Source organism: Alosa sapidissima, chromosome 9, assembly GCF_018492685.1.
Source record: "Alosa sapidissima isolate fAloSap1 chromosome 9, fAloSap1.pri, whole genome shotgun sequence".
Classification (NCBI taxonomy): Eukaryota; Metazoa; Chordata; class Actinopteri; order Clupeiformes; family Clupeidae; genus Alosa; species Alosa sapidissima.
In genome coordinates, this window is record NC_055965.1 from 28,610,393 (window position 1) to 28,633,652 (window position 23,260).

General features: G+C 39.2%; 1 protein-coding gene across 2 annotated transcripts in view; it reads left to right on the forward strand.

The window, feature by feature from the left end:
• The window catches only part of LOC121719384 (NACHT, LRR and PYD domains-containing protein 3-like), a 289,755-nt gene that overhangs the window by 63,524 nt on the left and 202,971 nt on the right, over positions 1–23,260 (forward strand). Inside the window, exons 19-30 of one of the 2 annotated variants that reach the window (XM_042104920.1) lie at positions 314–484; positions 2,061–2,234; positions 2,803–2,973; positions 6,670–6,840; positions 9,652–9,825; positions 10,151–10,321; positions 12,005–12,175; positions 12,878–13,048; positions 13,375–13,548; positions 14,006–14,176; positions 18,151–18,324; positions 20,165–20,919. In XM_042104920.1, the coding sequence (XP_041960854.1) occupies positions 314–484; positions 2,061–2,234; positions 2,803–2,973; positions 6,670–6,840; positions 9,652–9,825; positions 10,151–10,321; positions 12,005–12,175; positions 12,878–13,048; positions 13,375–13,548; positions 14,006–14,176; positions 18,151–18,324; positions 20,165–20,168 (1,897 nt within the window). In that variant the 3' untranslated portion in view covers positions 20,169–20,919. Of the gene's footprint in view, positions 1–313; positions 485–2,060; positions 2,235–2,802; positions 2,974–6,669; positions 6,841–9,651; positions 9,826–10,150; positions 10,322–12,004; positions 12,176–12,877; positions 13,049–13,374; positions 13,549–14,005; positions 14,177–18,150; positions 18,325–20,164; positions 20,920–23,260 lie in introns of those variants that run through there. The other variant, XM_042104921.1, reaches the window with a different exon arrangement.

The following is a 23,260-nucleotide window of genomic DNA, read 5'->3' on the forward strand; positions in this document are numbered from 1 at the left end:
AATGAAACCTAATGTCTAGCTTCTCTGTGCCAACCTTCTTGTTTTAAATAAAACCAACCGAAACACTCTCAGGTGACATGATAGACTGTGCACCGTTGCTCATTTGTCCACCAACATATAAAGCCCGCCCTGATGTTTTAATTGGTCAGCCGGACATAGAAGCTTCTCAATGGAACAAGTCCAGACCGAATTTACCGACCTCCTGATTTCACGCTACAAATCTTACATCTTTATGTCTATGAAAATTGTGAGGAAAAACAAGTATTGCATGTACATTTTCGTTCAGTATACTTCACATCACATTATATTGCAGACTGGCTGGCTGTAGAGTTAGAGAGGTGACCTGTGAGGTTGTGGCTTCCATTCTGCATTCACCAAGCTCCCTGGTAGAGTTGGACCTAAGTGACAATGACCTGGGAGATTCTGGAGTTCAGCTTCTCTCTAAGGGACTGTCTAGTCCCCATTGCAAACTGAAGACATTAAGGTTGGTGTTAGACTATTCTTTACTGTTATTACTAATGAGATCCATGGCAGCATAACAGTTGTTCATCACATTTCCCCTTGGAATAATAAGGTTCTATCTACGTTCTGAGCAGTTCTGAGATATTGTGCTTCAAAGTTTTAGTATTCCATAGTTACACTATGGAACAAACCTCTTGTATAAGGATACAGATATAATGTCCAAAAATGCATACAACTACAAGAAACATCTCACTGTCTTAAATTGTCACATAATAAGATTATGTTAATAACTCAATTTTGACAAAAATGTCAGAAAGAACCTTATAATTCTAAGGGGACCATACAGTTTCTTTCTCTTTGCATCTTTGTGTCTTCCATAACTAAAGGACCAAGGGCTGAGAACACTAGCATCATTTGCAGCTTCTTGTCATGCATATTCTCAAGAAGTAGCTTTAGCCTATTACAATATATTTTTTTTGAGCAAGAATGTGAAGCTTGCGCTGCTTTGTTTGTGTTTTGGATATCCATGTCTTTGTGTCCGCTTATCACACAGGCTTGGAATGTATGTTTAAGTTACATTACGTGACATTACATTAAGGAGACACTGTTGTCCAAAGTGACTTACATGTGTTAACTATATTACAAGGAATTACATTGTCCATGGAGAAACTTGGGGTTAACGGTGGAAGCTGGGAATTAAACCTGTGACTTTCGGGCTACTGCCCAGGGGTGCATTTCCCAAAACCATAGTTGCTAACCTGTTAGCAACTTAGTTGGTTGGCAATGGGAAATTGCATTGCAGCCAACAAAGTTGCTAACTTAGTTAAAGTTAACTTAGTTAGCAACTATGGTTTTGGGAAATGCGCCCCAGTTCCTTAACCACTACACTACCACCACCCTGTTGGTCTAAAGGTCATTTTGGTGACGTGATGATAAGCAGTGGACTAACGCACGGTAACTCGTCTGATAGGTGCACTCAGAACATTTAGAATGTGCAGTGTGATAACCCCCTGTTTCCCTTCATAATAACATGTAACACAGTTGTTAGAGAAGAGTTAGTCATTCCCCTTTGTTGCTGTGGCCGTTTATGATCCAATCAGCAACATATCAGAAATACTATTATACTACTATGGATATATAAAGGCTTTGCTGACAAATGCCTAGGCTAACAAATGCTTAGGCCCTGTTGATGCGGACTCCAAGCAGCCAGCCTTAGCTTGTTCTTAGCATATGACGCAATTTATTTGACTTTATACACAGACATTCAAGACTGGCAGCCTTAACACTGCTGGTTGCTAGGTTATGGGTATGCAGGCAAGTCACGCCACTCTGTCTTGCATTTTGTTTTGTTTGATTTTTTACACTTCTCATAATTTTATGTAAGATTTTTTTGTATTTAGTTAAACTTGTGTATAACACTCTGTGTAGATGATATTTTAAATTGTCTTTGTTTTAGTCTTATTAATTGGACCGTTATTGGCACCATGCTGTGTGCTGCCAACAGCCATCATTCAACTTGTTAAATTGAACCATCTGACGTTTGTTTGGTGTGTCCCTACCTTTAGGATGACCTCTCTCTCTTTCTTTCTTTCTTTCAGGCTCTCTTGTTGTCAAATCTCAGATGATGGTTATGTTTGTCTGGCTCTCACTCTAATGTTAAACCCCTCCTGTGTGAAAGAGCTGGATGTGAGCAACAATCATCCTGGAGAATCTGCACAGAAGCTGCTATCTGCAACATTGAATGACCCTCACCATAAAGTTGAAGCACTTAGGTATGTACTCTGTAAAGTAGAAAGTTACTTGTTACACATAACTTTATTCATGGATTTATTTTAATGTTCGAATGTTTTTTTATATGTGTGTTTGTATTGAGTTGATACTGGTAAAAATTTCACATGACTAACCTCATGGGAAATGTACAGTATTCACTGGCATGTTCAATACTTATAAGTATAAGTATATATACTATTTTGATCCTGTGAGGGAAATTTGCTCTCTGCATTTATCCCAATCCGTGAATTAGTGAAACACGCTCAGCACACAGTGAGGTGAAGCACACACTAATCCCGGTGCAGTGAGCTGCCTGCTACAACAGCGGCGCTCGGGGAGCAGTGAGGGGTTAGGTGCCTTGCTCAAGGGCACTTCAGCCGTTCCTACTGGTTGGGGTTCGAACCGGCAACCCTCCAGTTACAAGTCCGAAGCGCCAACCAGTAGGCCACGGCTGCCACCAATACTTATTTCCCCCACTGTATTCATAATTGGAAGATGTTTCTAACTGCAGGAAGATTTGTAGCTGAAGGAGTAATATGTTGGTGTATGTTTTATCTCACACTGTTGCAGATTTGCTGAATGTAAACTCTCAGATGAATCATTTGGAAATGTTGCTTCAGTTCTACAGTCACCAAACTCCCTGATAGAGCTGGACCTGGGTAACAATGACCTGGGAGATTCTAGAGTTCAGCTCCTCTCTAAGGGACTGTCTAGTACCCACTGCAAATTGCAGACATTAAGGTTGGGGTTTCTTTTTATTATGTTCTGGTGTTTTTGGTGTAATGTTGGTGATTATTTCCATTACATCATATTACATTATCACAGTCACTGATGTTGAAGTTGAATCAAGACTCCAGAGTAAGCATGAACTTTCTCTGAACATATGAACATAACCAGTTCATCACATGAACATAACCTCAGTATGAACACTGTATACTGAACAAAATAAACACAACATATAGTCCTTCATGAGTTGGTTGGAAGTACAGGTAAGATACCAATGCCAGAAGCTCCTTTGCTCTGCCTCCTCAGACACTCCCATGCTTTTCAAGAATGATCCACAAACCCTCTGAATACAATGTCAATTGTAGAAACATATTTGATAAACCAGGAACAATACTGACATGGAATTTGCTTCAAATGATGTTGAAAATGACATGTAAATAGAAGGTAGCACTACAGAACACTGCTGTCAGATTTCCAATGATGCAATGATTTCTTTCTGACAATTTCTTCAAGAGCTGTCTAGTTTCTAATCACTGGTGGCAGTAATTGTCCTTTACAAAGGACACTACATGGTAGCTGATAGCTGACCAGCCTGCTTCTCTGCACTCAGCTGTCAGGTCTAAGTACTGGTCTGTCTTCCTCTCAAAGGCTGCCTCCATCCCTCCCTCCCTGTCCCGTGGCACTCCTCCCACTCCAACGCTTTGTTGTTGATGTTTGCTCAACACTTCCAGCTTACGTGTCTCCGCCAGCTTCCACAGGACGCAGTCATGACGCCACCTGTACCGACCCTGTGCCAGAGCTGTTTTGCAGCTGGATATGATCTACTGTAGGCTTGGGTTCTGGACATTACAGAGTGGGCAGTTTTCCTCTGAGCCATACCATATGCACAGGTTGCTGGGACTCTGGAGAGTGCCACCTAATGAGGAGGCTCAACCTGGCGGGATCTTCCTTTTGATCACTCCCTCCCAGGAGTCCAGCGTCCTTACTGTCCGAGGCTGAGCGCTTTGATTTTATATTGCTCCTCTTCTGACCTGACCACCTCAGATATTACCAGCTCATTCTTCTCCTTCCTTGTGCCTTCTGACCACATCTTGGGAACAGTCCCCCCAGTTCTGCCTGCCGGAGCCCTACCAACAATCTCGTGGTGTTTCAATCTGTTGATGGCCTGGTCAACAGCTTGCTCCGCCCTCCACTTGTGACCTGTTCTGACCAGGGCGATTGACTTCAGTGGTAGCTGAAGTGCATTCTTCTTAAACAGGCCTGTGCTGAAGAGGCTCTGGGATAGGCCCAGCCATTTGCAGATGTAGTTGTTGGCTTTTGAGTATGTGTTCAACACTGTGGAGGTGGAGATCTCACACATCTTGAGAGGCCACATCAGGTGCTGGTATAAGGTGAACTGGTAACTCCAAACATTGTATTTCTCAAGGAGATGACCTTTCCAGGCCTTCACAAAGCTGGTTTGTGATTGTGTTGGCCATATGTTTGTACGACAGCTCAGTGATGTTCAGCTTCCCCAGACTTCAGCTAGGTTGCTCTGCCAGTAACGGTATCCTATCTCCATCCACCATGAAAGAGATGAGGTTGTTCCTGGCACCTTTCCGAATGGAGAGACTGTGAGACTTAAAAGGTTTAATTCTCATCCTGGCCCATGTGAAGAGTACCTCAAGCCTTTTGAGGAGCCGGGTGGTGCAGGCTGCTGTTTGGAGGAGGGTTGTTACCTCATCCATGTAACTCTGCAAGGTCATTGGCTAGACCATGTTCTTACTCCTCGGACCTTCTGTCTCCTGCCAATCAGGATCATTTCTAAATCTGCTGTGAAAAGGATGGGAGAAATTGAGCATCCCTTTGCAATGCGCTTTTCCAGCTGGTCCCAGTCAGTCGTGGCTTCCTGTGTTGTATAGCTGCCAAAGTAGTTTGATACCAGGTTCTGGATGCAGGTTGGTATATAGAAGAACTCAAGGGCAAAGCTGATTAGCTGGTGGGGAACTGAGCCATAGGCATTTTCTAGATCCAGCCAGACTACTTGGAAATCTGGCTTTACACACTTGGTTGTCTGGATCTGCCCGGGAACCCTGGGATGCCTGCCTTCTGGCAGCTGCTGTCGGTAACACAGGTCCTTGTTCCGGTGTATCTACATAATGAAGTACAGTGCAACAACCTATGTAACAATAAGTAATATCACATACTTATGTTGTCCATACATACTGTATTTTTGTGTACCTACAGATCATTAATACAAATGTAATGAGAAGTGTTTGTTACAATACTTTGCCAAAGTGGCCTCTCTCTTTGGGGAAGGAAAAAAAGAGAGGTGAAGTTTGGGACTCTTGACACCCTTAAATGAAACAGTAACTCAGTAGACCTAGGGTCTATTTATGGTAGTTAACAAGTTCAAACTTTTATCGGTGGAGTTTTGAGCAATACTGTTTTTTGCATTATAGTGAAAGTTAAGGGGGGCAGCTAGTACGTCAAAAACTGAAACCACTGATAATGCCCAAAATTTAATTACACTTCTGTGGTAGTGTGGTGAGTGTCCCTACAGACAAATTGAAGTATTGTACACTTTGAAAGTGTACAGAAAGGTTATAAGACCTTTTTCTGAAGGAAGCAAATTGCCTGGCTTCATATTCCGGTAGCGACTTCTTCCTCTTGGTGCAGTGGGAAATCCTGACTTTTGTATCATCATCTTAATGTCAGTCCATTTCAGATTAGATTAGATTAGATTAGATAAAATTCAACTTTATTGTCATTTAGCAGAGTACAGGTGCAGAGCCAATGAAATGCAGTTGACCTCCAACCTTAAGTGCAAAGAAGTGCAGGTAGAGTATGGTTGTGTAGACCATTGTTTCCCAACCTTGGGGTCGGGACCCCATGTGGGGTCTCCTGAAATTCAAATGGGGCCGGCTGAGATACTGGGTCGACCAGTACATTACATTAAAATATACATACAGTAAATAAAAAATATATATTTTTAAAAAAAACACGTAATCAGGTCCTTCATTACAATCTGGCTACATAAATCATGCTTGATCAATGTTCCAAACAAAGTAGCAAAACAACCACACACACAAAGATAGCCAAACAAATTAGCTTGCTAGGACATTTGGGGAAAATCAAAGTACCACTTTGTGTTACAACAGAGAGTGTGAATGATTGGGATCGTCAACATTTTGTGACATCAAAATAGGGTCACCTGCCAAAAAAGGTTGGGAACCCCTGGTGTAGACAATAGAGATTAATAATGTACAATGAATAGTTGGATAAACACAGGTTTTTCAGATGACATGTCTACAGAGATAAATAGAGTATACATGTTGAGTATAGACAGACATATATATATATATATATATATATATATATATATATATATATATATATATATATATATATATATATATATATATATATATATATATATATATATATATATCTGTAGACATGTCATCTGAAAAACCTGTGTTTAAATAGTATATTGCACAGGTTTATGGGCAGGCTATATATAATGTATAATATGGGGTGTTAACAGTGAAAGGTCATAGGCTGTACCTGAGCTAACCCACTAACACAGATTTGATGTTTGTGTAGCCTACAAAATCTTGGAGAAATAAGCCTAGTACAAATTTAATATCTTTACTGCATAGTACAAATCTAATATCTTTACTGCAATCTATGAAAATTGTGAGGGCAAAAATGTGTGACATTATATTGCAGACTGGCTGGCTGTACAGTTACAGAGAAAACCTGTGAGACTGTGGCTTCCATTCTGGATTCACAAAACTCCCTGGTAGAGTTGGACCTAAGTGACAATGAACTTGGAGACTCTGGAGTTCAGCTTCTCTCTAAGGGACTGTCTAGTCCCCATTGCAAACTGAAGACTTTAAGGTTGGTGTTAGAATATTCTTCATTGTTATTTCTGATAAGGACCATGGCAGCATAACACTTGTTTTTCATATTTCCCCATTTGCACAAGTACCAGTGAACATAAAGTTTCTCCTCATTTTCTCTCTCTGCGTCTTTCTGTCTTCCATAACCAAAACACAAATGGCTGAGAACACACCATTTGCAGCTTCTTATCAGACATATTCTGGAGAAGTAGCTCTAGTCTATTACAAAGAATGGGCATGCAATCACTGAGCAAGAATGGTATGCAAACGTTCCTATGTTTATATTTTGGATATACAACTCTTTGTATCACACAGGCTCAGGGCTGTTGGTAGTAGTGTCAGGCTGGTGTGTTGATTATACAGTACACTGTAAAAAAGTGGACAGAGTCACTTCTTTAGGACTTGATTGGAGAGAAGTAAAGTCAATTTGAACAAAGAATTAATTTCAAAATTCTTCTGTTTGTTTTTAAAGCTTTACATGGTTTAACACCTCAGTATTTATGTGATCTTTTAATTCCTTACTGTCCTCCTAGACCTCTCCGATCATCTTCCCAGTGTCTTCTTTGTGTTCCTTCTGCCTCTCTTAAATCCAAAGGTGACAGAGCTTTCTCTGTCTATGCTCCCCAGCTTTGGAATAGCCTTCCTGATGTTGTGAAATCCTGCCCCACTATTAGTAGTTTTAAATCCAACCTAAAGACCTACCTCTTCTCCCTAGCTTTTAACACTCCCTGACTCCCTCACCTCTCCCTTTTTTATATATATATATATATATATATATATATATATATATATATATATATATATATATGTATGTTTATATGTATGTATATGTATTATTGTTATTATTATTATTTTTTTTTATTATTATTATTATTTTTATTATTATTTTATGTAAAGCACTTTGGTGCAATGCTATTGCTTTGAAATGTGCTATATAAATAAATTTGACTTGACTTGACTTGAATCAGTTTCCTGTTGGGCACTGGTCTGTACTGTGTAGCCTAAAGGTCAGTTTGGTGATGGGACGTAAGCATGGTAACTCATCAGGTATCCGCACACAGAAAATTAAGAACGTTATTGTTATTTTTTACTTTTAGTAGGTCATTTGTTCAGACATAGTCCCGATCCAACAAAAATAGATTGTCTTCCAGCTTCTTATCAGTCCCTCCAGGAATTCACAATGTTGCGATTGCAACAATTAACGCAAATTCAGCAATTCTGGACGACCTCGCAATTTTGTCCAAACACTGCAACTTTTTCGCAAATTTGACCAATCATCATGGTTTCCCCGTGAAATTTCACCTACCACAACAGCCCCTCGCGCAGAATATTGACTCAGATGCCACACTCACTTCTGCAGACACCAGAGACTGCCCTATAACTTGTTCACTCCTCTGCAGTTTTACAAACAAAAAATGACAAAAAATAGAAGGCTAACGTTAATGATCTGCTTTACTTGCATCTGTCATCTCAACCTAGTGTTGCTAACCTGCCTAAGCTATGAAAGTAAGTTAATTAAGGCCTACTTGGTTTACTGACATTTGAGTAGGCTACAATATGCAACCCATTGGCAAACGTTTACACCTGGAGATGTCCTTTTAGCTCGTGTCATGTTTGCTAGCTTGTGGGCTCAGTTTGTGTAGTGCAGTGCTACCAAAATCATAGAAATTAATAACATTGTAAGACATTTACCTCTTCTATGATCCAAGGATGATTTCATACGAGTTATTTTTTAACATTTATATTAACTAATGACATAGGAAACATCCCAAATTAAATCCACATATCGTAATGCACTGTGCAAAAAGTTATTTCCAGTCGTAGCCAAACACAGTGAGATGCAAGCGTTCCAATCCACTTAGATATGTTATTACGCTACTCTAACGTCCTTAAAGTGGCAGGCAGTCAATTAGACTTACCACCAATGTAATAACATTAAAGAAATGTGTAGTCTAATAGTTTAAATCAATATGAAATTACTAGATACTTAGTTGGCTATTAGTAATTATGCAAATCACAGAATATGAATTTTTGAAAAGATATGAACTTAATATGAATTACAACATATATGAATGTATTGAAACATATGACATTATGCAATCTTTAGGGGGCTGTCTTTTTTGGACAGTTCTACGAAAGGTTATACTGCTTTGTGAATTACCCCAGTCAAAGTATTTACACAAATAAAGTAGGCCTACTTTGATTTTCTGTAACCCTTACTATTTACCTTTACTTATCCTTTTTTAATAAGCATCAAGATGATCAGTGTAATTTTGGTACTATTTTTGCAATTTTCACTTCCTCTCGCAATTTCTTCGCAACAAACAGCTAAAAACACCGCAACTTCCATCGCAATTTTTTAGAAAAGTTGTCACAAAATCAGGCATTTTAGATCGCAACAATCTCAAAAAATCCTCACTAAATCCTGGAGGGACTGTCTTATTCAGACAATATGGTTACTCCTCTTTGAAGTAACCATATTGAAAGTCTGTACATACATGACAGATGGAGAGCTCTTCAGATGGCCAGCAATGCTACTGGGTTGGTCTGCTATTGCTGTGTGCTGTTCACACCAACATTCAACATTGCCCATGGACATTACAACTGGTTACATTTAACCAGTACTGCTTTACTGCTAGTCCTCTGAGGTCTATATGCTGTGTCCCTATCTTTAGGCTGACCTCTCTCTCTCTCTCTCTCTCTCTCTCTCTCTCTCATATATATATATATATATATATATATATATATATATATATATATATATATATATATATATATATATATATATATATCTCTCTCTTACTTTCAGGCTCTCTTGTTGTCAAATCACAGATGAAGGTTATGTTTGTCTGGCTCTCACTCTGATGTTAAACCCGTCCTGTGTGAAAGAGCTGGATGTGAGCAACAATAGTCCTGGAGAATCAGCACAGAAGCTGTTTTCTGCAACATTAGAGGATCCTCACCATAAAGTTCAAGCAATGCGGTATGTTCTGCTTTTTTTGTACCAACAGTACGCAATGACCTCAAAAAACCGAGATCTGTGAAAACTCGCTGAATTTGTCCTTTAAGATTTGCCTTTTATTGTTGCCAGTTCAATGCACATCTTTACAATAATCATGGTTTTAATCAGCACAATTTGATATACCACACCTGTCAGGTGCTGTATTATCTTGGGAAAGGTGAAGTGCCCACTAACACAGATTTAAAGTTTGCACACATCTTATATTTTAAATACAATTTATATGAAGAAAAACAAGTGTTGCATTTACATGTTTGTCCATTATACTTCATATCACATTGTATTGCAGACTGGCTGACTGTAGAGTTACAGAGAATACCTGTGGTATTTTGGCTTCGATTCTACGGTCACCAAACACCCTGGTCGAGTTGGACCTAAGTACCAATGACCTGGGAAATTCTGGAATTGAGCTTCTTTCTAAGGGACTGTGTAGTCCCCATTGCAAACTGAAGACATTAAGGTTGGTGTTAGACTACTCCTTATTGTTATTACTGATGAGAGCCATATTCAGACATATTCTATGAGGCAGCCCCAGAAATTTCAGAAATAGAGTTTATACACCTTATAAGAGTGTGTCCTCCTCTCAAAATTGTTTATTCACCAATTGCAACTTTTAACATTCAGAAATCACACTGTATTATCCACATTCAGAATATGTACACTCTAAGAACCATTTAATACCTGGTAATATTATAATCATGGGACATTATACAACAATTGGGTTCTATGGAACTATTTATTTGTTTCTGATTGGCCGAGAGATGTTCCATGAGTTGGAATATCCCTGGACATTTCAACTCAGACTCAGCACAGCTAATAATAAATCACTCCGCGATACAATGCGAAGATTTGACACCCAGCTCTCCACTATTTCAAGCAATGGGTTACTCCTTAGCAAATGAAACAGTGCTTCACCACATCTGTGGATTAAGCCACACAGTCAACTCAATGTAAGTAAGATAAACGAGGATGCTAATTGTTCTCAGCATTGCCAGCATTGTGTATAATATGATTGTCACTTGGAGGAGACTACTAGATAACTAACGTTAGCATAATTAACTAACCGCTGCTAACGTGCTAGCATCGTGACGTCAGGCTGTGCACAGTAGTGTAACATTTATTCACTATACATTAATAAAGTTGAGTGGTTCTGCAATGTAGACTATGTTTCCGTCTTTTTGCAGTACCATGTCCCTTACATGACATGGCCCAGTGTCCTTGTAACATGCATGCAGCAAACCTAGATATGAATGTGATTTCCACATTTCTTTCAAGAAGACATGTAAACCACAAAGACCCGTAACGAGGGGTCTGGAATGTTGGTTACCTAGCAACCAAGACGCTGTCTATTGAAAAGGGAACTATTTTTTGATGCGTAAGAACGATGTCGAAATTAACATTTTTAAACAATAATGGGGGTGTTTTCAGATTATTTAGTTTGTGGTAGAATTGTTGTATAAAAGCAATATAGCACTCGTGATCGTGGGATTGGTCATGGATATTCCCACGGCTGTTGTTGCCTGCGCCACTCGGCCTCCGGCCTCGTGGCTACGGCCGAACAACACCCGTGGGAATATCCATGACCAACCCCACTCTCAGTCGTGCTATATTGCTTAAATAGCCTCCACCATCATCAAACATGTTCTGAATGCTTTTTTTAAACTCTGATATCACATGGCACAGTCCACATAATTAATAGTTTACCCACCTCTTATTTTAACACTACTTCCCTGTGGCTAAGGTATGGTAAATGCAAATCTAATGTCATCCCTCTACCTATCTCTGTGTACATGTCCTGATCTAGTTTCTAGTAGTTTTGTGCATGTTATATTTGTGTGAACAGGTAACAGACCAGAAAGTGAAAGCCAGATATGAGTTGTTTTTTCTCAACAGTTTCATTGGCATTGCCATTGAGTATATTGGCTGAAAATATTTCACAGGGATTGCATAGATAAACTGAATTAGAAAACAAATTTTAATTTACAGTCTTAAGATTCTCATATTTGACCTCAAACAATTTAGCCAATGGCTTTGCAGCTTTAGATTGCTGTTTTATTGAGATTTTCCAGTGATATATGTATGAGTTAATGCATGTGCAAAACTCTTAAAACTCTCTGTTCTAAAACCGTAATTTCTATTGCAGACTTGCTGGATGTAAAATCAGTTCTGTTTCCTGTAAGATTCTGACCTCAGTTCTGCAGACACCAAACTCCCTGATAGAGCTGGACCTGAGTAAAAATGGCTTTCAAGATTATGGAGTTGTTCTTCTCTGTAAGGGTTTGAATAGTCACAACTGCAAACTGCAGATTCTGAGGTATGCTAAGTGCCCAGACAATAACTTCATCCATTAGATTTCTGGTTCACCATCCCTTTGATGAGATCTCCAGAGCCTGTTTGTGCAGTCAGACTCTTCACAGCAGAATAGTGCACCACACAGTTAAACCTCACATCGGGTGATGTCCTGAATCCTGGAGTCTTATGTTATAGAAGGACTTTATAGTGATAAACACAAGCAGTGATAAGCAATGCAATTATATAGTAATACAGCTGTGGCCACCTCCACAATCTTGGCTAGACTGACGCACCAAACACACATAATTGATTGGTTCTCGCGTGTATAAATCATAAATGAGAACCAACTTTGTTTCACTTGCCTCGGCAATTTGATTTATTTTCATCCAATCAGGGCTAATTTCGCCCCCATTCAACCTTAATATGAGCGAAGCGAAATTTCACTGTGTGGAAACGTACTATAAAGCCACTGTAAATAACACATCAGTTGTTTCTCCCAACAATTTGAGTATAATGGCTAAACATGTTTCAGGATTGCTTAGACAAATTGAATTTGAAAGCATATTTTAATTTACAGCCTTAAGATTATCTCTGATTTGTCCTTGAACAATTTAGTCAAGGAAATGGCAGCTTTAGAACTGTTTTATTGAGCTTTCCATTGATTGGTGAATGTGTTTATTTGTGTGCAAAACTCTCTGTTCTAAAACAGTAATTTCTCTTGCAGACTCGCTGGTTCTGAACTCAGTTCTGTTTCCTGTAAGAAGCTGACCTCAGTTCTACAGTCACCAAACTCCCTGATAGAGCTGGACATAAGTAAAAATGATTTTAGAAATGATGGAGTTGATCTTCTCTCTGAGGGTCTGCGTAATCCGAACTGCAAGTTGCAGATTCTGAGGTAAGTGCTTTGATGATGCCTCCAGAAAACCTGTGCAGTCAGACTCTTCTCAATGGAATAGTGCATACAAAAAATATTATTCTTATTTATTGATTGCCATCTCTCTCAGACATGGTAATACTGGCACAATTCAACACAACACTGTTGATTTGTATCTCACCATATATATAACAGGCCTGTTTTACACTACATTATGCCACATCTCATCTCTCTCTCTCTCTCTCTCTCTCTCTCTCTCTATCTATCTCTCTCTCTCTCTTTCTTTCTCTCTCTCTCTCCCTCCCTCTATATGTGTGTCTGTCTGTTTCTCTCTCTCTCTCTCTCAGGCTCAGTAATTGTGGTATCTCAGATGAAGGTTATGTTTGTCTGGCTCTCACTCTGATGTTAAACCCCTCCTGTGTGAAAGAGCTGGATTTGAGCAAGAATCATCCTGGAGAATCAGCATATAACATGTTATCTGCTACACTGGAAGACCCTCAACGCAAAATTGAAACACTTAAGTATGTACTCTTAAGAAACCAAAATATCTAGTTGAAGTCCTGGTTTTACATCTACATGTTTCTTCTCAGACAGTATTCACATTCACAAGGGTATTTAACAGAGTATTTCTTGAGGTAGGTCATATGTTCTCCACACATAATATTTTATACGGACAAATACGATCTAAATTGGTCCAGTATTGACTTAAAACTCTGAAACGGCTGTGCAATGTAAACCTGTTTATGGTAAGCAGGTATATCAGTAAGTAAACATTTTTATTTTCCCACCTACTGCAAAAAACTCAGATGTGTCCATTTCACTTAAGAACCATTTAGCAAATTACATGGTCACTTTATATCTGAGATCACTTTATATCTGACTTTATATCTGAGATCACTTTATATCTGAGATCTGTTATCTAGTGGTCTGTGTATGTGTTTATTCATGTGCAAAATAATACAGTAATTTGTGTTGCAGACTTGCTGGTTGTGAACTCAGTTATGTGTCCTGCAAGAGTCTGGGCACAGTTCTACAGTCACCAAACTCCCTGATAGAGGTGGACCTGAGTTACACTGGCATTGGAGATAAAGGAGTTGAGCTTCTCTCTGAGGGTCTGCGTAGCCCCAACTGTAAACTGCAGATCCTGAGGTAAGTGCTGTAACTTCGTCCATTAGATATCTGGTACACTATCCCTTTGATGACGCCTCCAGGGAGCCTGTTTGTGCAGTCAGACTCTTCACAGCAGAATAGTGCACCACACAGTTAAACCTCACATCAGGTGATGTCCTCAATTAGGGACTCTTAAGTTAAAGAAGGCTTTATTGACAAACATAGGCCATTTTAGGGTATGCTCAAGCACTCCTAAATTTAATCTCAGCACCCCTAAAAAAATAAGTAAATGTAGTCTGACTTGTAGGGCCCTATTTTAGCTCTAAAATGCATGGTCACAAGCGAAAAGCTTAATTAAATTGAGTGGGTTGTCCAGTCCATATTGGGAGTGGTTTTGTTATCAAACGTCAGGCGGATGGTGCAACAAGGCGTTCCTATGTTTCTTAATCAGTCATGGGTGTGTTTTGGGCGTAACATCATTTAACCCTTAGAACCCGACTGACGCAAAGTGTGTCAAAAAACACAACCTTTCTTCTCTGTTATATTGCTCCGGAACTGTTCATCGCAGCGAGATGAAACCTTTATTGCGTGACAGAGCAGAAGTGGGGCTTTCTGTACGCACTTGTCTGTACGATCAACTATGAAAATAAAAAAAGCATAAAATTAAATCAAATTGCATCATATTTACAGTCTATATTTCTCTGCATTCACCTGCACACCCATTACTCTCATTTGAATTACTTGCGAACCCGTGATCGCATAGATATGGCACGCATATCAGATGAAAGAGGAGACACAGGGATATCTTTTGGTACCATGTATATCGATCCTTCTGGCTTATAAAAACAGACAAAGTGACTGCAAAATAATAACGTCATGTACACAAACCAACGCTGCACACCCATAACTCTCGTTTGAATTACTCGCGGACCCGTGATCGGATAGATATGCCACGCATGTCAGATGAAAGAGGAGACACAGTGCTATCATTTGATACCAAGTACATCCTTCTGGGCTATAACACAGACGAAGTGACAGCAAAATAATAACTTCATATAGCTGGACTTACCCCACATTTTTGTCTGTTTATAATCCAACGCTATCATGTGTTTCTCTATGGCAAAGCATGTTCATAATCCGGTTTTGAGATCCTAGCAAAATCCTGCATGGCATCCAATTCAAGGCTCACATTGCATCCCAATTTGTTCAACAAATAAACACCTTTTTTGCCTTTACTTTGTTCATGGCAATGCAGTAAAAAGTTGTTGTAGAGAATCATTATGAGTGCATACACCATAGGCACACACAGGCTAACACGCAAACTCGGGTCAAGTCAGGTCAGATCAGTTCGTGTCACAGATATGGAGCGCAGAAAGGTCATTTTTCATCACTAAATAAAAAAAAAATCTTTTTGTATGTTAATTTGAAAATTAAAAATGTCAAAATTAAATCAATGCAAGTATTAATACATGAAATTGTGGCAGATTTGGGTAGTCTAGACTCTGCTGAAAAAAACTATATATATAGCATGTGTGTATGGCACTTACAATGACCAGGAGAAATCCTTCTAACTAAAGGTAGTGAAAATGCCCTTAAAACAGTCTAGGGTTCTAAGGGTTAAACCAATGAGAATGACATCTGTCATTCCATTTAACAGCAGCAGCGCAACTTCAAACAGCGCATCAGTATTTTGTTGGTCAACGGCGCATTTGAAAGAATCTGCTTGCAGGTGAGACCATATGGAACAGGTATTGCCACTCATTGGTGACAGGTAAACACACAGAGTGACCTAAGTCTCAGCATTGTTTGACACTGCTTTGATATCAAACCATGAATATAGTAATATGAATTCATTATAAACTATGAATATATCTTGATGCCTCTTGCAATGGACCAGATAGGCTAGCCCAGACATTAGCTTGACAACAACAAACAAGCTAGTCTAGCAAAAATAACGCTGTCAATAATCGGAATTAGTGAATTCCGCAAGAAGACCAGTGAAGCTTGTTGATTAATTTATTATAAAGTCATAGCTCAAAGGATGAGACAGACATGCTGATGTGCTACGGGGATATTCTATTCAAGGGACATAACTACAGCTTATAAAAATAGTTAGCTCACCAAACTACAACCTTCTGTGTCATCACACAACTTTACACTTTGCGAGATAAATTGGTAACTACTTCAATTATAAAATAAACTATCAATAAAGTAATGCAAATAATAAGCCAATATGATTAGAACAAATTAAACTGCTAGACTATTAGAAAACACCTGATATGAGCTGGACATTGAGGTCCGTGATTTAATGTTAGTCCTATCTCTTGCGCATCAACCTAGCTGTTTAACCAATTTTATACAATACCTGCTATACTAAAATTGCTGTTGACAGTCACTAACAGGCTATTTATTGGGGTATATGATATATTTTGGTGATTACACATAATCATAATTTTTAGTGGGGTCCCTAACACCATTCAAAATAAATAAATAGGCTACAGTTCAAACAATCAGTTTTTGTTTGTTCATGTTGGCCTATTCTAAAATATCTTTACACTGGACTAAACTGCCCTCTGGACGAGACCCAGAGTCGCTCATTGGGGCCAGGGCGTCACTAGACCCTTTTTACTGGGGCACGGGCCCCAGTATTGATTTGCTGTGTCCCAGACTATCCTGCATGTATAGATGGCCAAGATAGCTATAGTTTATCTTAGATTAACTAGCTGAACAACACAGGTGACCACTACTGCATAATTTCATAGTGCTGAAATGTCAATTTCTGAACTGAGAAACTCAGCAAATATGCTTTGTGGTTGTAAACTTATTGCAATCATCATAACTATTCCACCTGTGTGTGCATGGTTACAATTCTGAAGTGCAAAATAGGCAACAGCACAAATATTTCTATCCATAGATACAAATAACCAAGTCTAAGTGCTTTAAGGAGAACTCCAGATATTTTTTACATAGATTTGTGTCTTAAGGTCACCCAGAAATGTCAATACGAGAAAAAAAAGGGGAAAAAAACATGGAGGCTCCTGAACATGCCCCCAGAATGTAGTACTGTACAGTAGCTGCCTTACAGTTCTAGCTGTTGGCTGCAGCAACGTGAGCTAGGTACAGCTGATTGTTTAGGTTTTTTTTGTACCGACAGTACTCAGTGGCCCCAAGAAACAGAGATCTATGTGGAAAATTGCCGGCATTCTCCTTTAAAAACAGAAAATGTCTCTCTTGCCATCAGAGTGCTACAGAAAGTTCCATTCACATAAATGGGCCTTCCCAACGTTAGGAGGTCTGTTAAAACTATATAATGACCACTGCAAAGTATATAATGAATGCTGTCAATGGCAACAGGTTTTGTGCTTTTGATTCATGTCTTTCATATCAATTTGCATTCACTTATTGCAATGGATTTTCATTGAAAGTGAAAGTTAGCAAAAGACCTATTTGTTTTAAAAATAAAAAAATAATTTTAAAAGGCCTGTTTTGGCAAGTAGCCATGTAATAAGCGGGATAATGCCTCCACTGCACATCGGAGTTCTGTTTACGTTATTATGGCAGACAATACGTTATCCCTTACGTAAAATATAATACACACTGCTTATTGGCACATTAGAGTATGTTTTTATTACTAATTTATTTGCTTCATGATCTCTCTCTCATTCCATAACCCTAAACAAGTTCCATTTTTTGCAATACACAATCCTGACCGAACTATATGAGAAATAGAAAGACATTTGACTGCTAGTGCCCATCTAGCTGAAAGACTGCTGAATTGTATTTGAATGCAATGACTCTTAAATGCAGCAAATTGTAATCAGGCATTTGTTCACATAGCTTTGCATTTATCCTTGAGAATATATTGAATTCCTTGAACACAGACATTTTTCTCTTTATTTAAGTAGATAGATAGTCATCTCTTTTTTTCAAAGGACCTTTGGAGTGAATCAAAGCTGTCTGCTGTTTTTACATTCTTAATTATCATCCATGGTAACTCTTTGTTTCCCTTTCAGTCTGTGTGGAAGTGAAATCTCAGATAAGAGTTGTGGATTTCTGGCTTCGGCTCTGAAGTCAAATCGCTCCCACCTGAAAAAACTGGATCTGTGCCAAAACCATCTTGGAAGATCAGTACTGAATCAGTTTTCTGCTACACTGAAGGATCGTCGCTATGCACCGAAGATACTCATGTATGTACAGTATGTAAACAAAATGAGAATACAGTATCCAGGATCAGGATGCTAGAGAGCAATCAGTAGTTCGGAGTCATGATGTTCTATGTGGCAGTGGACCAGTGTGTCCCTGGTAGCACATTTTATTTGTCTGTTGGTATTCTGGCAATTCATCACTTAAAATCCACAAGAATGACAAAATGAAAGGGGGGAGAGAAAGAGATGGGGTGGGATCGGGAAATGTCCATATGGCAGCACACCTCTCTGCGTTGTAGCAAATCCATACAGGTCCAAACAGATTCAATGAGGAAAATTCCGTTTGTGAATAAAATACCAATGGGCCCTATCATGACATTCTAAAGTGCATCGTCACTCGTCAAAAGTCTATTCAAATTTAGTACGATGTCCAGTTCACATTGGGAGGGGTTTCGTTATCAAACGTGGAGCGCATGGCGCAACAAGGTGTTCCTAGGTTTTTTAATCAGTCATATGGGTGTGTTTGGGGCGTAACATCATTTTAAACCAATGAGAATGACATATGTCATTCCCTTTAACGGCGCAACGCGCGATATGTGAAATAAATGCATCGGTATTTTGCCATTCAACAGCGCATTTGAAGGAGGCTGCTTGCGAGACCGTATGGAATAGTCATTCTTAAACCATGCTTTACTAAAACCTAGCATAGCCTTCACGCATTTGCACTCGTCTATTATTTGAACTCATTGGCAAAGTGAAACTGACTTCACCAAGGAGTCAGTCAACGACAAGAAAGTTATATGCAGTTACTTTCACTATTGACTGACAATGGGTTACCACCGAAAACATAGGCTGGAAAAAGCAACACTTACCCTAATATTGCTCAAAGGACTGAATAAAACAACATTTATCCTGCAGAGGAGTTGCTTATATCTCGTGACAGTGCGTCTTCAGCTGTGCTCCATACGTGTCTCTCGCCTCTCCCCTAATCACTTTTAACTGTCATTACCAATTTGCAAATGATGGTGAATAACTACTCATCATGAGATGTACAGTATTTCGTAATATCTTTATTCTAATTATGTTTCCCATTGTAATCGTGCAATTTTGTAATGCTTTGCATGGACGTGCGCTGGTGTGCGTTCATGAATGATAGAAGGATGGTGCGTGCACATGCCAATATGACTGTTGACATGCGCTCTTAAAATAGCATATGAACAACTCGCCATTGACTTCTGACCAGGTTTAGGTGGTGTACGATAGCGATTTTTAGACAACGCGCCAGGCCCCTCCCTAGGTTGTTAATTGCCACACCCCTGGGCGCAATGTTTAAAAAATAAACGTGCAAAATACCGAATTAAACTTTGCGCGGGTAGAAAACGAGTTTTACGCCATGCGCTGGTGCCCAAAATACAGCCCAAGGTCGCCAAAATCACTTCCAGATGTATGCATAATTAAAGCATAATTCACAGAGAAAGCACCTTTTACTATATCAGTTACTATATCAGTATATCATATGATGTTCAAATTGTATGTGGGCATTTTGTAAGTGTGGGCTGTAACTAACAGGGAGGCTACACCAGACGCGTAACTGAAGTAAGAACAGTTTTAGAACGTATGCACCGCTATCACGTCTGGCGTATCTACTTTTATTGATTATAGTGGAATCTAAGTGCTGCAGCTTACACATTGTGAACTGAACGCTTCAGTTACACGCTCGGTGTAACCCCCCTGTTAAGGTGATATCTGAGGTATACCCTCTGCTAAATAAGTTCAACTAAGTCAGATTTTCTGGAATTATATTGGACATAAATGTGCTTTATATTTCAAATACCCACCAGTTATGTTGTGTTGATCAGGATTTTCTCTCACTTCTCTGCAGATGACCACATTGGAAAACAAGCCGGACTTTAGGTTTTTGGTTTCTAGTGTTCTGCAACACTAGAATTTATTGTCAACAGGCTCTCATTAATCAGTTCACCTTATTTGTTAGTGATTCAAAATAAAGTATAGCTAGAATAGATAGATAGATAGATAGATAGATAGATAGATAGATAGATAGACTTTATTGTCTGTTCCAAAACATTACAGAAATCATTCATTTAAAAGACATTCATACAAGATGGGGGCTGTGAAGTGTTCATTTGGTGTTAAGAATGGCTATTGCAGAGGGGATGAAGGATTTCTTGTAAATGTTTTTTTCCGGGCTAGTGGTATGTTATACCCTCTGCCTGACGGTAGTAACTGGAAGGAATGGTGGAGAGGGTGCAAAGGGTCCTCTGTGATTTCCTGATCACTGAGGGACTGTACAGGTCATTTTGGGTTGGGGGGCGCAATGATTTTGCGTGAGAGTCTTGGTCTTGTTTTATGTTTGATGGTGAGTTGGTTGTACCAGGAGGAAATATTGAATGTTGTTTGTTATATTCTGTAATGTTGTTCTGTCAGATGTCAGATGTACAGTATCACACAGTAATACAACTACGAAAGGGACCAATACCATATAATAAATAAATAAATTGAATACGTAAAATAAGGTCTCCACTTATGAAAAATTAAAAATGAGTCATCTTTTATGCTGGAGTGGGGGGGGCGGGGTAAAGTACCCATACACCATGGTTGGTATTAATAAATAAATGAAATAACAATTAACAAATAAATGAATATGGTCTATTATTTCCTTCATATTGTTGAAATACATAAGATTGGGTTTCAGTTACAACTGGATGGACCTTTTGTTTGATGTGTTTTCTTTGCCTTTGTTTTCAGTGTGTTTTGAGTGCATTGTAAAGTGACTATGGGTTTGTGAAATGCGCTATGCATATTTTAAGTTAACTTAAAACATGTATAACTTTGAACTTAAGTATATATACTTATACTTACTTATATATATATATATATATATATATATATTAAATTAAGTTCAAAGACTACTTAGAACGTAGAACTGGAACTAAAAATCGATTTACTCCATTGAGAACTGGATTATAAGACATACCAGGGTAGACTTAAAACCAGCTATGACATAATTAAAGCAGCACTAAAAAAGATTTTGCTCCCGCGGTCCCTCTACAGTTACGAAGCGCAATCTGCATAGATCTGACTTGATTGAAATACTGTTCGACTAAATGCAGCCAGACAGGAACTTACCATCCCAGGTAAAAAAGTAGTATACTTTAGTGTGTTAGAAATATGATTAAAGTACATGAAGTATAAAGCAAGTATGCTTACACTTTTTGTACTTTATGTAAAGTATGTTTAATGTGTACTTTTAGAAAGTATACTTCAAAGTAGATGTTATTAAGTTCAACTTCAGTGTACTAAAATTAAATATACTTATTGTGCAATATTCAAAGTGTTTTTGTAATGTACTTTTTAAAAGTGTACTTTGTTGTTAGTGTATTTTAAATGGTAAAGAAGTTTATTTAGTTTAAGTGCATTAACACTTCAAAATAACATTTGCTAAATTAACCTTACATTTTTCAGTAGCCATAGGTGTGTAGATTTGAACAAAATCTGGTTTGGTTCTTAACGGGAGCATTTACTGCCTGAAATATCGTGGATTTTGTTTACCATGCTCGGAGTTATAGTGCTGGCCTGATGGGTCGCCTATTTACACCGTTTCAACGGCACATGAACGGTTACACCGAGAATTCTCGTCATGAAATAAAAATTCCTGGCCCCAGCTGTGGCGCTACTGGCTGGGGCACCTGCACCGTACGCCGGCGACCCGGGTTCGATTCCTGTCCTGTGGTCCTTTCCGGATCCCACCCCGACTCTCTCTCCCACTCACTTCCTGTCATTCTCCACTGTCCTATCAAATTAAAGGCATAAAAAGCCCAAAAAAATATAATAAATTTTTTTTTTTAAAAATTAAATTAAAATTCCACTGGAGCTCCAAGCGAATGTGTACACGCAGCCTTACAACACTGTTTACAGCTCTTCGAGTCACGGTAAAATGTCGTTTTTGGTACATAGCTAATTTAGATACACCTATTGTGTGGGTGCTTGCGTTTCTTTAGGAGTCCGCCGTCTTGGTTTGTATAGAAATGGATATTAAGTGACACATAGGCTACACGCAAGACGGCGGATATACGGGACCGACGGTAATGGAGTTCCGATATGTAGGCCTACAAAGCTAACATATCCTGTGTCAGTTTGAATCTCATCTCCTCTATAGTATCTCTATAAGTTCAGTATTCACACCAATGCGCAACAATTCTGGAAATGGTTTGGAAAAATTAATGATGGAAAAAAGTTATTAATTGTGAAATTACGCAGGCTGGAATGCATATCACGGACCACCTGCAATGACGCTGCGGACCACCGGTTGAAAACCCCTGCTGTACATGATAAATGGGTCTCCTTTTTCTGTGTGTGTGTTTGTATGTATGTGTTCGTAAATGTGTGTGTGTGTCTGTCTGTCTGTCTGTCACTCCCTCCCTACATTCTGATGAGGATGTTCTCTCCTCTCCTCTTATCTGCAGATGCCTGTGAGCTCACACTGGACCCAAACACAGCACACAGAAACCTCTCCCTCTCTCAGACCAACAGAAGGGTGACATTTGTGAGAGAGGAGCAGCCGTATCCTGACCACCCAGAGAGATTTGACTGCTGGTATCAGGTGTTGTGTAGAGAGGGTCTGTCTGGACGCTGCTACTGGGAGGCTGAGTGGAGTGGGGGTGGAGCTGAGATAGCTGTGGCCTATAAAAGCATCAAGAGGAAAGGGAAAGGTAATGAGTGTAAAGTAGGAGTGAGTGACAAGTCCTGGAGTCTAATATGTTCTGGCCTCAGTTACTCTGTGAGGCACAAAAAGAAGAGCATTGACATAACTGCCCCCTCCCCACGCTTTAGCAGAGTAGGTGTGTACTTAAACTGGCCAGCCGGCACTCTGTCCTTCTACAGCATCTCGTCTGACACACTCACCCATCTTTACACCTTCTACTCCACATTCACTGAGCCCCTCTGTCCAGGGTTTTAT